General features: G+C 40.7%; 1 protein-coding gene across 4 annotated transcripts; it reads left to right on the forward strand.

Annotated features, from left to right (window-relative positions):
• The first annotated feature begins 1,420 nt into the window (after positions 1 to 1,420).
• On the forward strand, positions 1,421 to 17,895 carry LOC306923434 (troponin I, fast skeletal muscle-like). 4 transcript variants are annotated; one of them, XR_013790064.1, is made up of 8 exons: positions 1,421 to 1,506; positions 5,933 to 5,972; positions 6,120 to 6,156; positions 6,667 to 6,795; positions 7,620 to 7,709; positions 8,361 to 8,537; positions 17,284 to 17,485; positions 17,692 to 17,895. XR_013790064.1 is itself a non-coding variant. In XM_079501530.1 (7 exons), the coding sequence occupies exons 2-7, from the start codon at positions 5,965 to 5,967 to the stop codon at positions 17,362 to 17,364; spliced, it is 522 nt and encodes a 173-aa protein (XP_079357656.1). In that variant the 5' UTR covers positions 1,421 to 1,506; positions 5,933 to 5,964; the 3' UTR covers positions 17,365 to 17,528. The 4 variants fall into 4 exon arrangements, 1 of the variants encoding a protein (XP_079357656.1); XR_013790065.1 differs by lacking the exon at positions 17,692 to 17,895 and adding an exon at positions 17,625 to 17,664 and having other exon boundaries at positions 17,284 to 17,489; XR_013790066.1 differs by lacking the exon at positions 17,692 to 17,895 and adding an exon at positions 17,556 to 17,589.
• Positions 17,896 to 18,487: the final 592 nt, after the last annotated feature.

Below are 18,487 nucleotides of genomic sequence, written 5' to 3' on the forward strand. Positions count from 1 at the left end.
GAGACTGTGTGTGAGCCTTAACCGCTTGATAGCATATTCTTAGACGGCCTTACAGGTAGAGATTTAACCCATTTAGGCCTGACGTCGAAATTTAAAAAATGTGACGGTTTTCTGAAATACCTATGTTTCTATATCAGTGGTTCTCAATATTTCATGTCAAGGACCCCAAAGATTATATGTAATTGGCCGCTGACCCCCATCTGAAATATGTTGTTCCAGGGACAAAGATCCAGAAGCAAAGATTTGAGTTAAAAACGTTATGAAATAATATATATTCAAAGATTTGCGCCACATTTTCACGATTTTTCAAAAATAGCTAAAGTAAAACATAATGCTATAAACACCAAAAGGGGTTCCCGTACATAACGGGTTAATCTCTTAGCATCTCACAGTATTCGTTTGGGACCTAAGCTGTGAATATTTCCATCTCTAATTACTCTAGTTCAGCATGGAGTGCATTAGGGCTGATACTACATACCTGCGTGTTAACGAGTTCCTAAGATACAACACCTCAAACCACCCAACGTCTTCATAATTATTCATGTAAATGTCTTCATCAGACATCTGACAGTCAACGAGGAGAAATAATGAATCTCCGTTATAATTATAAGGTTGTTTATAAGGTGGTTTTTGGGGTGTTTTTTTCAGTATACAGTATATTATATCAAAAATATTGTAATAACAAAAACAAAAACAAAACATCTGAATAAATCGTTGCATCTCATTTTGAGTGTTGCTGGAACACTTTTTGTTTTGAAAGATAAATATTGCAACAACAATTAACCAATATACAACCACCACAAATATAATGTATTTTCATCATATTTGGGAAAACAATAAAGTGATTTATCACTTTATCTTTGAGCTGTGACAGATTTGTTAATGTTCTTTGCAGTTCTTTCTTCTCTTGTTCTGTTGCCCCATAGATACTAATGGAACGCGCCGGTCGAGGTTCTCCCTGAGCTTATTGGATACCAGAGCTATATAAGACAGTATGACACCACATATAACAATATGACCCCTCAAAGGTACGTATGTTCACTCCAACCACTGGAATCTGCTCACACAATAAACAGCAGGAGTTGATGTGCCACAAAAATACACATACACTACCTGGATATAAATAGATCCATTCTCTATCCCCGGTTAGTAGAAAGAGCCGCTTGGTTGATGACTTTTTGGGGGGGGGGGGGTATTTTCCATATCATTAGGTATGATGGCACAAGATAATAAGGTTCTTGGGAGGGTGGGTTATTTATAATGAGGGGTGCTGAGGAAGGGGCCACATATGACATTATGACACTGTACTGTATTTCATGACCTTGCCAGCTCATTGGTGTTGGGCGTAATCCACTTCCATAAACAGAAAGTGGAGGATTTGGAGGGCTATCAGAGAATGCAATATATACTACCTTAACACTACTTCTGCTTGCCGGGGGTCAGTCTGTCTCCTCTTATCTCCCCAACAGGTTTACTGTGTAGTAGATCCACTCTCTCAGTTACAAGGTAGGACATACTCTTAAACGTTTGTTTGGTTTTTGTTCTGTGCTTGCTATTTCTGTCTGTCTTTGTCTATGGTCTTGTCTTTACAACAATGGTGTCGGATGAGGCGGTTTAGATAGAACTGGTGGATTTGTTAGTAACTTTATAGCATGTCCCTCACTGAAATATTATACTCTTATGCTACTATATGATATATTAGTATGACTTTTTTGTGTGATTAATCTTTTTTTAGTTTTTCGTTTTTGTTGAATATTTGGTGCATGTGTCACATGTATCTACTTAGGGCTGGTGATTGGCACGCACTGGCCTTGGGCCATGTTTTTAGAGGTGTTGAAGAGATGCTGTCGCGTCCTGTGCTCATAAACAATGAAAGGTTTCATCTGGTTATTAAATAGGCATTTGTTTGATTGGGATTCAGTATCTCTGAGCTATAATAATATTTTGAAAACATTTGTACAAGAATATTTCGTTATTCTGATAGTGAAGTGAGTGAAGTACGTGTTGCTATCAGTTAACATTAAACATATTTCAGGATTACATTTGATTTAGTCATTCTAGTCTTTAATTAATCTAGTGTTTAATTATGTGGTCAAAGTAACTGATTTTTCTTTTACTGGATCGCTACTATTACTCTGAAAACAATTATCGTCTTTTTTTCTCACATTTCTGAAAGTATGTTATATATTTTTTATGTCTTTCGTAGAGGTTAACACACGTTTGTGTTTGTGTTGGTAGTAACACGGTGATTTATGGACTGCTGAGATGTCATATTGAAAGGCTACACCACTAGAAGCTATGAATATGAAACCCATGCTGGAATGTTTTCCCCCCTGTCAACGCCATGGTTTGGATGTAAATGCGGCTCTATGTTTTTCTTGTTACATTGTTCCTCTCATATCATAACACAGAGTTTTGTTCATTCTCAACCACACATTTGGTTTTTCCATTTTTAAAACTTTGCCTGTTTGTGTAAACGATAAACATTCTTTGTTATTCCAAAGAGTTTGGGTTACTACAACTACAGTACCAACAACAGAAAAGTGTTGCTATCGGAAAAATCCCAACTTTCAACTTGACTTTATTGTCACGTTAGGTTTACTTTACAGGTGGGAAATTGTTTTAGTACAAGCTACCCACAAACTGGGGGTGCATACTTAGTTTAGACTAGTCAGTACTGCGCCCCACAAACTGTTGTCACATTTTAAATAAGAACGGGAATAAAACTATCATGACCTCTGTACTGTATATACGGTATATGAAATCATATACATAAAGTTTGTTATAAAGACAGTTATTTAGGCTCAAATAAAATACATCATACGTTTTGAACAAGCTTTCAATACATTGTATCCTGTCTTCAGCATTGAGTGGACCCTTGCACATAGCAAGCTTTTTGCCATTTTAGTTTGCACTGCATTCTATTTTACTTGACACTTGCAGTTGCTTTGAGCTATAGGACAAAACAAAACCACAATCGGGCGAAACAAAGCACACGTGCACTACGTGCGCCGTGTGTACTAGACAGAGCTTTAGTTATTTTTGCAATATGCCTAATGTCTTGGTCATCCAAGGGATGTTCTAGAAAGCAAGAATGGCACGTCAGCTGTGGTGTTGGGTTACGGTGAACCTTCACATGAGACAAGCTAGCTTACCACAACGGAGACACTTAAGACAAAACTGGGCCCCACATTTAGACAAGAGATACTGTTCTATCTCTGGGGAAATGGCTTGTCAAAGACTGGAAGAGAAGAGAGGCCCCCCAATTCTGGAAATACATTGTCATCTCTAGAGACCTGTTGACCCGTTTATTTCACAATGCTCAGCTCTTCTTCAAGCAGGCTTTATGCCCGCGTTATGACGTTTTCCCTCGTTGTTTGAAGCCTTTTTCTGTGTATGAGAAGAGGAGATAATCCATTTTCCACGATAGCTTTTAAGCATATTACGAAGACATTAAGGATGAATCAGCTTCTCTGATGGCAGGTGACAGCTGTGGTTACAGAAATAGAGTTCTAATCTGCTACGCTATCTCAGGCCATATACATATTACACTGCTCGCTCAGTTTTAATTTAACTCTTGACAGTGTAAAGTGGGACCCAAATGGACCCGTAGGATCAAAGTTAGGGTTCAATTAACCCTAAGGGTTTTACTGTGTAGCGGCCTGTCCCAGACATTTGGCACTCTGTCGTCTGTACCAGGCTGTGAAATGCGAACAACAGTCACCTATAAAGATAGACACAGGTCACTTTAGATGTGGGTTCTCTTGACTCTCTTGGATCCAATAGGCCTATTTAGTGAAGTGGAATCTCACAGGGAGTCTCTCTCTGTGTGTACTACAACTGGAACATAAAAGTTACTGCAGTCATTTAGCAAGCCATTTATCTGTTCACATCTAGTAAACTAGTAGTATCTCCCAGCATGCACCAGGTCACTCCGATCTGACAGTCAGCTGTATGAAGACTCCACCGTCTCCACGGTCTAACACAGTTAAGGACGGGCGACCAAAGTTGTAGAACAAACTCCCTGAGGATCAAAGTGGCGCCCACCCTAGGGAATTATTAAACAAAATAAGATACACCTTTTCACTGTAGAGGACTCCTACGATCACTTGTTGTTTTGTGAGTTTTGTGTATGTTTAGTATCTATACTCCCTGTTGTGACTGACTGAGACAGACAGACAGACAGACAGACAGACAGACAGACAGACAGACAGACAGACAGTGTGACTGAGGTCTTGTTGTCCTAGTCTAGTCTTCTTTGTCTTCTATGTTTTTCTTTCTTTTCTATTTCTGCTGACTGCACCCCAGGGCAGTGTAATGACTGGATTGGGACGCACTATCCCGAACCTACTGTATATGAACCTATCATTCAGAGCAGAGGGGTTCTGAGCCTTTTGTAACTCATGGCCCACCTTGGTATGAGTCAAGATGGTCAGGGAAGGGCCATTATGACCTGCAAACTATGTTGATGTTAGTTGCCATGATTGAACTGAATATTCTGCTTACAAACGACTGATAGAAACGCAGAACACAGGCAGAACTGAGGACATTTGTGATGAGGTCAAATAAAACCTTGTCTGAAAATAAGATTGATAGTTCAGAGGGGTCATTTTGAAGCTCTATTGGTCTCCTCTACATTTAGATTGAGAGTACAGAGTTGTCATCTTGAAGCTCTATTGGCCTCCTCTACATTTGGTCAGATTGAGAGTACAGAGGTGTCATTTTGAAGCTCTATTGGCCTCCTCTACATTTGGTCAGATTGAGAGTACAGAGGTGTCATTTTGAAGCTCTATTGGCCTCCTCTACATTTAGATTGAGAGTACAGAGGTGTCATTTTGAAGCTCTATTGGCCTCCTCTACATTTGGTCAGATTGAGAGTACAGAGGTGTCATTTTGAAGCTCTATTGGCCTCCTCTACATTTGGTCAGATTGAGAGTACAGAGGTGTCATTTTGAAGCTCTATTGGCCTCCTTTACATTTGGTCAGATTGAGAGTACAGAGGGGTCATTTTGAAGCTCTATTGGCCTCCTCTACATTTGGTCAGATGTTTTTAAATCCTGAAGTTTTCCACCCGACCTGTCCTTAAACTTCAAAGTTAGCGTATTTTTGAGTGGTGTAAACCACTCCTACAACTGGCTTTGTTAGTCTGTGCAGAAAAAATGAGCATGGTTGCTATGTTCACCCTGTTCACCCGGGTGTGATTTCATTACGTCAGACATGATTTCATTACGTCAGACAGGCCTTACACCACTCAGTTCACACGGGTGTGATTTTTTTTTAATCCAATTTGATGCAGCTCAGACTTCCTATTAATGTCAAAATGTGACATAGGTTTGGAGCTTTATGTGTATTATTATGAAACTTCGCTATCAACTTAGTTCCAAGATACTGTACACATACTGTACACCATATAACAGTGCAATATATAAATATACCAGGTTATCGTGAATTCTACAGTATTATAGGCTGTCTGTGTGCGTATGTTTAAAGACACAAAACAGTCTTGTGGACATGCTTTCTTTGTGGTCCTATATTCAATTCATCAACACACTTGGAGCATTGAATATTAACACATTAATACATGTCATCAACAAACACATAAAGCTATATGGACAGAGGAGAAAAGAATCAACGGCAGTTGATCCCCGTTTCAATGGGATTTAATTACTGAAGGCCGGTTTTGGAAGAAGCCAATGATTCTCACATGGTGTCTGCAGGGCATTAATTAATTAATATGTTCTCATGTGTTGTGCTAAATGTGGCTCCCGACACCCCAATGTTGTGACTGTGGGTGTCACTCACTTAGGAGAAGAATAGACTGTGTGTGTGTGTGTGTGTGTGTGTGTGTGTGTGCGTGCGTGCGTGCGTGCGTGCACACATCATATTAAAGGGTACCACATGTCATACTCATTACTGTATCTCCCATAACCAGGAAACCGAGGGAGGGACCCTGCAGCTGCCAAGATGTCTGAGTAAGAACACTATTTTGTTTGTTTGTGTTTGTTTGAAAACAAAATATTAAGTGTGATACTACTATATTTAAATGTGATAGTTTTTGTTTTTTTAATTCTCCGACTCTTCATTGATTCTCACAACTGACGTCTGTTTTCTACCTCTAGCCAACGGATGTCCGCGCGTCGCAAGCACAACATCAAAGTAAGGACTACTACTATATCCCTTTGAAAGTCTTCTCAGTGTTTAATGATAAACGTCACTGTCAGATATAGGGCCGACCGGCCGGGCACTATATTGATATATCGATATTGTGATATGAGAATATAGATATTGGGATATTGGATATGGTAATATCACAAGTAATATCACTTTCCTTGTATTAATCACTTAAGCCCTATTTTATACTTTCAGAATAGGGATATTGGATATGGTAATATCACAAGTAATATCACTTTCCTTGTATTAATCACTTAAGCCCTATTTTATACTTTCAGAATGTTCCAAAACGATCTGATCTACAAGCTCTCAATGCGTCACAGATGGGACACTGTGATGTTATGGTCACAATATATACATTTTGAGGCATTTGGTCAAACATATTGCGATATTTGATTTTGTCCCCATCGTCCGACCAGCCCTATAATGCCCGACGATAGCAGGCGGCTAATGTTGTCCACAGAGTTAATTAGTGTTAATTAATGTTCTCCACAGGGATGTATGCTGACTGTGGCGATGGATATGCTCAGTGAAGAAGGAACCAGGAAAGCTGAGGAGAGGGAGAACTTCCTGACAGGCAAATGCCCCCCGATACAGTTGCCACACTCTAGAGATGAACTATTGGTATGTTTAATGTCTATTAGAGTAATGTTAACTCCATAGACACATATGTCTTTAACGAACTATTGGTATGTTTAATGTCTATTAGAGTAATGTTAACTCCATAGACACATATGTCTTTAACGAACTATTGGTATGTTTAATGTCTATTAGAGTAATGTTAACTCCATAGACACATATGTCTTTAACGAACTATTGGTATGTTTAATGTCTATTAGAGTAATGTTAACTCCATAGACACATATGTCTTTAACAAACTATTGGTATGTTTAATGAACTATTGGTATACGATACGATATACTTTCACTGAGAGAGATTGGTCTTGTGACACAGCAGCCGTGTATGCAACAAATAATGAATACACACATTTCATTGACATAACACAAACAAAAACAAATGCATTAATTACATACAAGATAAATCATGTCCATTGTTCCACTTAACCCTGGCCAGATTCTAAATTTAGCCTCACGATCAACTGATGAAAATACTTCAGTGTTATTGAATTTTTAATCCAGAGTGTTACTTTAACTCTGAAAGTGGAACAATGTAGCCTACCTGTAAGTTACACAAATCTGAACTGGGAACACATGAAGATGTGTTTTCAGTTCAAATCTGCTACTGAGCCAATCAAATGACCGGAACCATACTGACCGGAACCATACAATACAACAAATTGCATCGGAAAGAGTTTTGTTGTATGAGGTACACCTGGTTCGATGTCTATATATGTAAATAAAGCAACTACAAAAAGTTTGCCTAAAAATATTCTTGATAACAGTAAGCATAAAAAAAAATGTTAATATTTCCCTTGTTTTTCCCCTCAGAAAATGGTCAAAGAATTGGTTGAACAAGTTAATGCAGGCGAGGAGGAGAAGTACAGCACCGAGTTCAAACTAGCCTTGGTTAGCCTTGAGGTTAGTACTTTAACCTTCCTTTCATCTAAAATCTTGCCTAAAGGGTGATCACCCTCTTCTCCTGCACAGCACATTTTTCTAGCGTACATAAGTTAAAGGACAACTTTGTTTTCTAAATTATTTACTATATAGTCCTATACTAGACCCCATGAAATTACATCTGGCCACAAAAGTTCACAGGATCTATTGGGGAGGTGAGGTGACAAACCAGGACCCCAGTAGTCAGTTGTTTGTTTAGACACACGGAAAACAACTATTGTGGCCAGAATTCCCTGGGGTCTAGGAGGACTCTAGTAAATAACAATAAAGAAATCACCACGTTAAAACGAAAGAAAGCAGAAAATGTAAAAAATGTTCTCTAATAGCTAGCAACCTAAAACATGAACCTTGTTTGAAAAAAACCAAAGCTGTCCTTTAAACTAGTTGGAATAACGTGCATGAGCTCAATTCAGGGCTGAGGGAGAGTAGCGCCCAGGAATAAAGCTTAGGCAACTGGCACCAGTTGGAAAAATGGCTAAAAATAAATAATAATTTAAGTATGTACTGTACTGTATGACTGTGTAAATCTGTAAAGCACACATAACCAGCCTAAAAGGGAGGATGATACTTTAACACACCGTGACTTGTCTTTGTCTCAAATGAACCGTGCAGGTGAGGGACCTGAACATCAAGATCGTTGACCTCAGGGGCAAGTTCAAGAAACCCAAACTGAAGAAAGTACGTATGTCTGCCGACGCCATGCTGAAGGCTCTGCTGGGCTCCAAGCACACGGTGAACATGGACCTGAGGGCTGGCCTGAAGCAGGTCAAGAAGGAAGTCAAAGAGGAGGTGAGGCTCAATTGTCAATTCACAACATTCTCTTTTGCTTTCTTTTAGTTTTTAACATAATTTAAAAACAATTATATACTGTACACATACATACATGTAATACATACAATAAGATTAGGAATGAGGTAGGTTTTAGTTTTAGGCAGTCTTGTGTTACCAGACTGTTGAGTAAAATATAAAGCGGAAGTGGAGCCTCCTCGCCACTTCCGTTTCGTCTTTACAGTCGCGCACATTTATCCTAATATAAAGAGAAAACATCTAAGCATATATAGTTTAGATGAAAAATAAGCTCTAAAGATATTTTAAAATATATGTGACCGGGTCTGGCAAATAGGCCCTCATTTCGACCAGTGTAATTTTTTACAGATTATTAAAGTACAGAATGTAAGCTTTAATATGATGTATCATTCAATGAAATTGGAAAATATTTGAAGAAGATATGACCATTTTAAAATGATTGTGCCGTTTTACCCAAAGCTGAGAAAAACCCCTTTGAATGTTCACAACATTCACAACATTCACAAAACAAGCCTACTTTGACTTATAAATGTATACATTTAATTTGCCCAAATCAATAATCTGTTGGAATGAAAACCTTCTTCAACATTCAAACTGTGTTAATATGAAAAAAATCTAGTTTCTTTTAGATTTTCTGCCTTTTCATTATAGGCGAGATGAGGACCATTTTGCTAGACCTGGTCACATATTTCCGTGAACGGAAATGGCAGCTTCCTTACTCAGATTTCGGGAGCTGTAGTTCCAGACTCTATATAGCATTCAGAGATTGTGGAATAGTTGTCTGGCTACACAAGACTAGGCATACGGTAGTTGTTCGGTTATTTGGCGATGTAGGGCCGAGGCTCCGACCAGCCCTTGCACTAGGCAGAGTTAAAGGACTAACACGCACAGTTGAACCAAATGCTCCCAATGATAGCTTATATTTGATGAACTCAAACGTGCATTTTATAGGGTTTTTATTAATTCATATTAATTAAACACTTACAATCATACATTTACACGTTCTGTTCACACTTCCCCTAACTTCCCCCAACACAAGATGACAGTATCCCGGATTCTGGATTACAGTCCTATTGGTACAGTTCTATCCTAACTCTGTCGGTAGGGTTTACTATCATTTTACACTCTAATCTCCCAGATTATGGTACAGTTTAGCTTGTCATAGTTGTTTCTCAGACTTAGTTCAGTACATTAATGGTACATTAATTAAGTGTACATTAAGTGTAATCATGTGGTTTTAATTCTACCTTATCGTTAATCAGATGGTAATTGATCAACGATGGGGAGACAAGAACACAGATGACATTTGGTTACCATCTAAACATCATATTACATCAATTATTAATAATGTACAATTATATCGCATAATACATTATAGCATATCATTTATAGCAGATACATACCGCTGGTCTCTGCCTAGACATGTTCACGTTCGATGGTATTGGGTGAATCTAACTCACTTTGTGCCATACAGCATATAGTCAATGCAGCCTTCTGACTGATCCCACCTCCATATTAACACTTTCAGCCAATCAGATCCCACAGACCAGCAGCCAGCACCTCTGGCTGCTGTGGCCAGCTCCTGTTACAGTCCCTGTAATGCCCAACTAAACTGTTTAGACTATTACAGGTATTTATCATTTAGCCTTTTTACCAACCCAATATATTGGTAGGTTATTAGAACACATTTAAACAATTGAAGAGGAATTAAAGATTGGTTACTCCATCCCCCATTTTCCATGTTCTATTTGTGTGAGTTGACACTGCCCTGAGAGGTCCCATAAACTATTAGACCCTTCACAGCTGGAATGCGGGCCAACAGCCAACCCCCCAGCAAGGAAGTAGCCTGGCATTTACGACCTCTTAGGCTCTCCTTAACTCACCAATTGCTGTAATTCTCTCTTCTTAGGGAACACACCTAGACACCATAGTCTATATATATTTTCTTCCCCAATATCTGAGAATACATCTCGCACACCCATAATTAACCAAACACCCCTCACGTTTCAGTTATGAAAATTGATATGGTTATTCATTTTCCATAAACTGAAAGATTATTTTTGATATTAATTTTTTTCGGAAATATTATTTTTTGATATTTGGGCGTATGCCATTTTTAGTAATTTCGGAACCTGTTAAATAATACTGGATCCACATACTGAAGTTATAACATTATACAACTTTGAAAAACACATTAAAATAAACACAACCCATTAACTGCATAAATCAATAAACAATGAAAATAATAAAAGGTTTACATGCGTCGATATCGTGGACATTTTTTGTAATTATCCCAACGCACCCTTAAGTATTAAATTCAGTTACAGCTAATCAAACTTATGTATACTTGTAGTAATAATGTGATACAGTGCATCTCCACTTTGTAGGAGAGTTGCTGTTTCTGTCATGTCAGTTAGGGGTTACCTAACTGACATGAACTTTTGGTCACCTCTGTCCGTTTAATCTTTATGGCTGTTTGCCCGGACAAAGCTTCAGACTTATCTAAACAACCCCCTTGTTCAAGAAGACAGTTTATTTCCACACAAGACTGGTTCCTTATCTTAAGAAACATTCTTCCTGCGCTCCCCCCACCTGAAACGACTCTTTTGGTTGCAGAATGGGGCCCAGTTGGTAAACACATGTTCAAACAATGCAGTTCCTACCCCTGGTTGTGTTAGGAACCTCAAATTGTGATTTTAACAAAATAACCGATTTTGCATCTCAACAACTTGGTATCATTTGACTTTTTGGATTTTTTACTTTGACTTTTACCAAAAGCAACCCAATTGAAAATTGCAAACCCTTGCAACATTTTAACCACATTATGTGTCTTTCACACATGCAGTCTTTGTGCCTGTGTGTGTGATAGTTTGTGCGCGCGCGCCCACGCGTTCACGCACAAAACCCACTTGCACTTTGATAGACAGTGTTCCCCCCTCCCAATCGAAGGAAACATAATCATTTTACCAGCATTCTTTTTTACCTTTGTCCATTTTCCATAAGGACTTAATTGGCACAAATTAAATCCACTTATCTGCTACTCGTTCTAGTACAGATATAATGAACCCACATACATCATCACATTTATATGCACTGGTAGACACACATCTCGTGTGTGAGTGTGTGTGTGCGTGCGCGTGCGTGTGTGTGTGTGTGTGTGTGCTGTTTGTGACATCTTGTTGTCACTGAAGCCAATTGTTCCCTGCTGTAGGAACAAAATGGGTGGAGAAGCATTTCACATGCTACTCTCCTGTCCCAGTTCTGATCTCGCTGGCATGAAAGCGTTCTTCCATGGTCTCGTTCCTTTTTCAGGATCAATCAGAAAAGGCGTTATTGTGGCCTTGTTTTTATCAAAGCAATTTCTGCCCAACAGATGCGTTGGCAGATGTGTCGTTTCATAACCACACCCAAACTTCAAGACCGGACTGGACTCTGGCTCGCCTGGACCCCTCACGAAAGTCACCCCAGGGTGCTTCTCTGGCTCGCCTGGACCCCTCACGAAAGTCACCCCAGGGTGCTTGGCGTGTGTGTCATGCACCTCCCCCACCGCCTCTTGAACGCGTGGACATATGATGGCAATGCCACCAATCACGCTCGGCGTTTCTGTGGTGAGAAGGTTTGATGACTCGTCGGCCTTGCCCACGCCGTTTGTGGGCATGGCTCTGCTGATGAACGGTGAGGCGTAGGCAGCCTCCAGTTCCTCCGGAAGGCCGCTCACCTGTTCCGCTCCCGTTGACAGCTCTGCCTCTGCTGTCGGTTCCACTTCGATGTTCGGCCATTCCTCCTCTGTCGAAGGCTGCGGAAACGTCGTGTGGTTCTCGTCGGTTCCCTCAGCTCTGCCCGCAGCCGCTCTTGGCCTGCTACGGTGCTGACTGAGGGCTTGTCCTGCGTCGTTCGCAGGTGCGACGTCTGCCGCTCGTTGGTTTCCCACTTCGATGTTCGGCCATTCCTCCACTGTCGAAGGCTGCGGAACATCGGGTCCCTCAGCTCTCTGACTGAGGGTTGGTGTAGAGGGCCCTGGGCCCCCTGCATGGTTACTGCAGGAAGCACCAGGCTGTGCCTCCGTTGTGACAGGCTCTATCTGCTCCCAGCCCGGATGACTGGTAGCCCTGTCTCTTCGCCCCTCTGGGGCTGTCCCGGTCCCCGCTGGCACCGTCTCCGCTCCGCCCGTCTCTGCGCTGGCGAAAGGGTCCGTGATGTCTGGTGCTGCGTCTGCGGGCTGGATGCCCCCCTCCTCTGGGTCTTCTTTGTTCCTACTTTCTGCAGGAAACTCACAGAGGCCTATCTGGTGGCACCCTGTGGTGTCTATGGCTACCCTGCCTTTCATCTGACGGATAGCCTGCATGATTGCTTCGAAACTAAACTGGGAGTATCTCTCCACACAAGTTCCTAACTCATGTATCTCATTGTCAGCAAGCACTAACCAGCCCATTCTTCCCAAAGCTCTGCTATAACATGTGGACATGTCCACCACATCTCTCATAGCAAATTTTAGCTTAATAAGCTCTTCAGGTATGTCGCAGACTGCGCCCACTTTAATTGACAATTCCAAACTAAATGCTAGATTATAGAAAATAGCTTTGGTTACAGAGCTGCCATCCTGCAGCTCCTTCAAGGAAGCCATTTCCACCCCCTTTGTCCCTCCCCTTAACAAACAGTACAGGAACTAATTGGACTGGGTTAGTGGTTTAGTTGACTTCACAAATCATTCATTCACTCAAGTAAATGGTTAGTTTTTTGCCCAGCTTTAATTAGCGGACTCTGACCTGGTACTCAGAGAAGCCCATACTTCCTTGTTACTACCTTCACCAAATAAACCTTTTTATACTATAACCTTTTTATATTATATAGATTATATATAATATAAGTATATAGATTTATATTGGCCGTGGGCGGTCAAACTCTATAGCCTTCCGTTAAACCTGGATTACAGGTTTTGCTAGATGCGTCACGCAACAGTTATTATAGACACGCCCTTCCTTTATGCGCACTTCAAAGCGCGCTTTCAGCGTTAAACATTATTGACTGGTAAGATTATTACATCGCCTTTAATGCTGAGTTTAGAACCCTATTTTGTTCTAAACATTTATCACCGCTATTAATTACTACTTTGGTAGATTATACCGCATGACAGTAATTACCAGTCCCCCTGTCACTCCAGTGACACACTGGGACATTTGCATGGCGGAAAGGAATCTCCCCCCCCCCCTCACATGCACTAATAAACTGCTGTTCTCCTTGGTGCCCAACACCCAGCAGGAAACACTTTTATTGTGGTTACTATAAAAAGCACCTCTCTTGGTTTAAACGACCGGTGTCTTATCCGGTCTCAATTAAACTTTATGTTTGGTTACAAATAGTCTTTAATAATCAGTTTCCTAAACTGACCGTCGATTAGAACTCTGCCTTATCGAACAATGACTCCCAAACTATTGTTAAACCCGCAGTCACTTGTGGCTTACGGTTTTAACAGCTGTTTTTCCCATGGCCCCATAACCACATGAAAACAGTTTAACGGTGCCGCGTAGTTAGTAGCACAAATCAAACGGCATGCCGTCACGGCAGCATTTATAGTTGATTTAATCCTGTGGATACTACGACTGCGGCATGCGCTGCTATCAACGCACGGCTTGAATTTCAGTTGAATACACGTCACACCAGACAACCACAATCAAACGGGGTGCCGTCTTTCGGCCCCAATTCTGTCTGATTTAATCCTGTGGTTATTAGTGTGGCACGATTCAACTCTGTGTGCTGGTCCCAACACACTGTAATTTATCTTTGTTACAATTGTGGTCACTTTAGTGACTTTACACCGATCCACGCTGTTTAATTTAACAGCACGGCAACTGAATAAATTCAAACCGTCTCAGTTGAACTATATTCTGAATTACAACAACTTTAAATTGCAGATCCCTTTAGGGACTGCTATTTAAAGCCCTTTACAACGCGGTAGCAATTTAAACTGTAATATGTCAAACGGTTTCGGTTCAGACTATATTATATCTTAAATATGCCCGGGCGCGTGTTGAGCGGCACGCTGATCCCAGCGTACGGCACTTTCTTTCTGTTCAAACCAGGCACTTTTGCGGCTATGGTTTAAACAGTTCGCACGGCGGCGAATTAACTTTCGCTCGGCGGCGAATTACTGTGAACTGTGCACTGAGTAGCACAGCGCTTTGAACATGATTATGTTGAACTGTTCAAAGCTAGTCGCTGCACGCAGCGATTTGAAACTGGTAATATGCCTAGATTATAGGCTATATTACGAGTGAAACCGCCCGGCCGCGATGTAAAACTGTGCGCTGATCCCAGCGCACGGTACAAAACTTTTAAATCTGTATTAATTAGGCCCTTTAGTGGCCTAATTAAGCCAGTCGCTGCTCGCAGCGATTTAAAACTGTAATATGTCTAGATTATAGACTATATTACGCCTCAACGCGTGTGCACTTTAGTGCACAGCGAATTAAAACTGTGCACAGCGAATTAAAACTGTTCGGTTATTTGGCGATGTAGGGCCGAGGCTCCGACCAGCCCTTGCACTAGGCAGAGTTAAAGGACTAACACGCACAGTTGAACCAAATGCTCCCAATGATAGCTTATATTTGATGAACTCAAACGTGCATTTTATAGGGTTTTTATTAATTCATATTAATTAAACACTTACAATCATACATTTACACGTTCTGTTCACACTTCCCCTAACTTCCCCCAACACAAGATGACAGTATCCCGGATTCTGGATTACAGTCCTATTGGTACAGTTCTATCCTAACTCTGTCGGTAGGGTTTACTATCATTTTACACTCTAATCTCCCAGATTATGGTACAGTTTAGCTTGTCATAGTTGTTTCTCAGACTTAGTTCAGTACATTAATGGTACATTAATTAAGTGTACATTAAGTGTAATCATGTGGTTTTAATTCTACCTTATCGTTAATCAGATGGTAATTGATCAACGATGGGGAGACAAGAACACAGATGACATTTGGTTACCATCTAAACATCATATTACATCAATTATTAATAATGTACAATTATATCGCATAATACATTATAGCATATCATTTATAGCAGATACATACCGCTGGTCTCTGCCTAGACATGTTCACGTTCGATGGTATTGGGTGAATCTAACTCACTTTGTGCCATACAGCATATAGTCAATGCAGCCTTCTGACTGATCCCACCTCCATATTAACACTTTCAGCCAATCAGATCCCACAGACCAGCAGCCAGCACCTCTGGCTGCTGTGGCCAGCTCCTGTTACAGTCCCTGTAATGCCCAACTAAACTGTTTAGACTATTACAGGTATTTATCATTTAGCCTTTTTACCAACCCAATATATTGGTAGGTTATTAGAACACATTTAAACAATTGAAGAGGAATTAAAGATTGGTTACTCCATCCCCCATTTTCCATGTTCTATTTGTGTGAGTTGACACTGCCCTGAGAGGTCCCATAAACTATTAGACCCTTCACAGCTGGAATGCGGGCCAACAGCCAACCCCCCAGCAAGGAAGTAGCCTGGCATTTACGACCTCTTAGGCTCTCCTTAACTCACCAATTGCTGTAATTCTCTCTTCTTAGGGAACACACCTAGACACCATAGTCTATATATATTTTCTTCCCCAATATCTGAGAATACATCTCGCACACCCATAATTAACCAAACAGTAGTTTTACTGAGATTATGTTTAGGAATAAGGCTAGGTTTAGCCATAGTTTTACTGAGATTCTATTTAGGAATAAGGTTACGTTTAGCCATAGTTTTACTGAACCTACTGTGAAGCTGTTCACAAAAAGTTTACCTAACTTTGCTACTACAGGGAAAACATGCACATATGTTACTATTTTTGAGTGGTGCTAGCCACTCCTATGCAGAGCTATGTGTGTATGTATGTGTACTACGTACGTACGTGTATGCATGTGTGTACTGTATGTGTACGTACGTGTCCGTGATGCAGGTCTGATCTTTTACTCTTTGATTCACTCTTTATTCTATCCCTTTGTTTGCTGTGCTTGGTGTGTTTTTTGTTGTTTTGAATGTTGTCTGAAGGAAGCCACAGAAAAATAAGTTTGACTCTTATGTACCTGTACACAAGAAGTAACAATAAAGTACAACCTTGAACCTTGAACTGAGGTTACGCTTAGGAATACCGTTCCGAGGTTGCCTGGTTTTACCGGGGGTGTTTTGGGTGACACAGGAGGTAAATTGGAAGGTTCCCAGATCTCCAGCTCCTCCTACCGTCGTGTCAAAGTGTCTTAGGCCCCATTTACACTGGCAGCCAAATCCAGCCTGAATCAGATCTGTGCCACATCCAGATTGGAATCTGATTTGTTTAAATGAGTCATGTGACCATTTAAACCAATCGGATTTCAATCTTGATGTGGCACAGATCTGATTCAGGCTAGATTTGTCTGCCAGTGTAAATGGGGCCTTAGAGCAAAACACTGACACTAACCACTCCCCGATGAGCAGGGTGGTACCTTGCATGGACCTGTGAGAATGTGAGTGTGAATGTAATGCAGATTGTAAATCTCTTTGGATAAAGGCACTATGTGAATACACCATTTACTCATTTGCCAAAATAACTAATAAATTATTCATATAGTTATTGATTGCAACCTGTCTAATTTGAAGTTTTTCCCCCAATACTGTTTTGTTTTCCTTATACGAGCAGCAAAGAAACCAAAACAAACCTTTGTGTCTGTCTGTGTTTGCAGGACCAGAAGCTGCGTGAAGCTGGCGACTGGCGTAAGAACATTGAAGACAAGTCAGATAGGAAGAAGATGTTTGATAGCTAAAGAGGATGCATTGACCTGTGAGCCAGACAAGACTGGAATCTGCTTGGAGTCTCTTCTAAATGACCCTAAAGCTGTAACTCTGCTTCAGCAAGTATTACACTGTACTGTATTGTAGTGTAACGTTAGTGTGTGGGCGGATGTGTTAACCTCACAGCCATGTAGTATTACACTGTACTGTAGTGTAACGTTAGTGTGTGGCGGATGTGTTAACCTCACAGCCATGTAGTATTACACTGTACTGTATTGTAGTGTAACGTTAGTGTGTGGGCGGATGTGTTAACCTCACAGCCATGTAGTGTACTGTACTGTATTGTAGTGTAACGTTAGTGTGTGGCGGATGTGTTAACCTCACAGCCATGTAGTGTAGCTATCATCCACCATGCAGTACATGCACTGTAAATGTAAGTCTCCCAAATATGGTAAAGATTTAGCAAGTATTTTCTCATTTTGTCCAAAGGGAAATATGTCATTGATATATAATTTTTGTGTTCTTCTTATGCTCTCACATTAAATATGAATGCTTCACTTTCATCCCGGTTCATCTTTGTATTTCATATACTGTATGTAACCTTTGTCTCACATACGCACATCAACACTGACTCTTGCAGAGGAAGAGAGTTTCAGATCTTCATGGCTAAACTACGGGGCCTGCCCATTGGTCCCACAGCCGGTTATTTCTGAAACCCCAATAGGCGAACAAATTATGTTAGTGTGAGGTTAGGGTTAGTGTTAAGGTTTAGGTTTTGCGCTAGGCTCAGTACTAATGATCGAGCGCTATTAATAATGAGAGCTTTGGAATAAAGAGCCGTCCAATGCCATGGCAGCTACTGTACATAGTTCAGTGAGTAGATTAACACCCCAACTTTATGGCTGAAGTCTTGGTAATATTAAAATATTCTTGCAGAGTAGTCGAGTCATTCCCATGCTTCACTCACATCTCGCCATTCACCACCACCTCTCGTGATATCGAGAGATACACTACAGTACCTGCCTGCCTGCGCCCCACACAAATAGGCTTTATGCACACAGAATAACTATTCCTACTTCCGGTCCGGAACCCTTCCCTACTACCTTCACAGGTGTTACTGATGATGCTAATGAAGGCTCTGTTCCATTTAATATA

Source organism: Electrona antarctica (assembly GCF_951216825.1).
Source record: "Electrona antarctica genome assembly, chromosome: 5".
In the NCBI taxonomy this organism is placed as follows: Eukaryota; Metazoa; Chordata; class Actinopteri; order Myctophiformes; family Myctophidae; genus Electrona; species Electrona antarctica.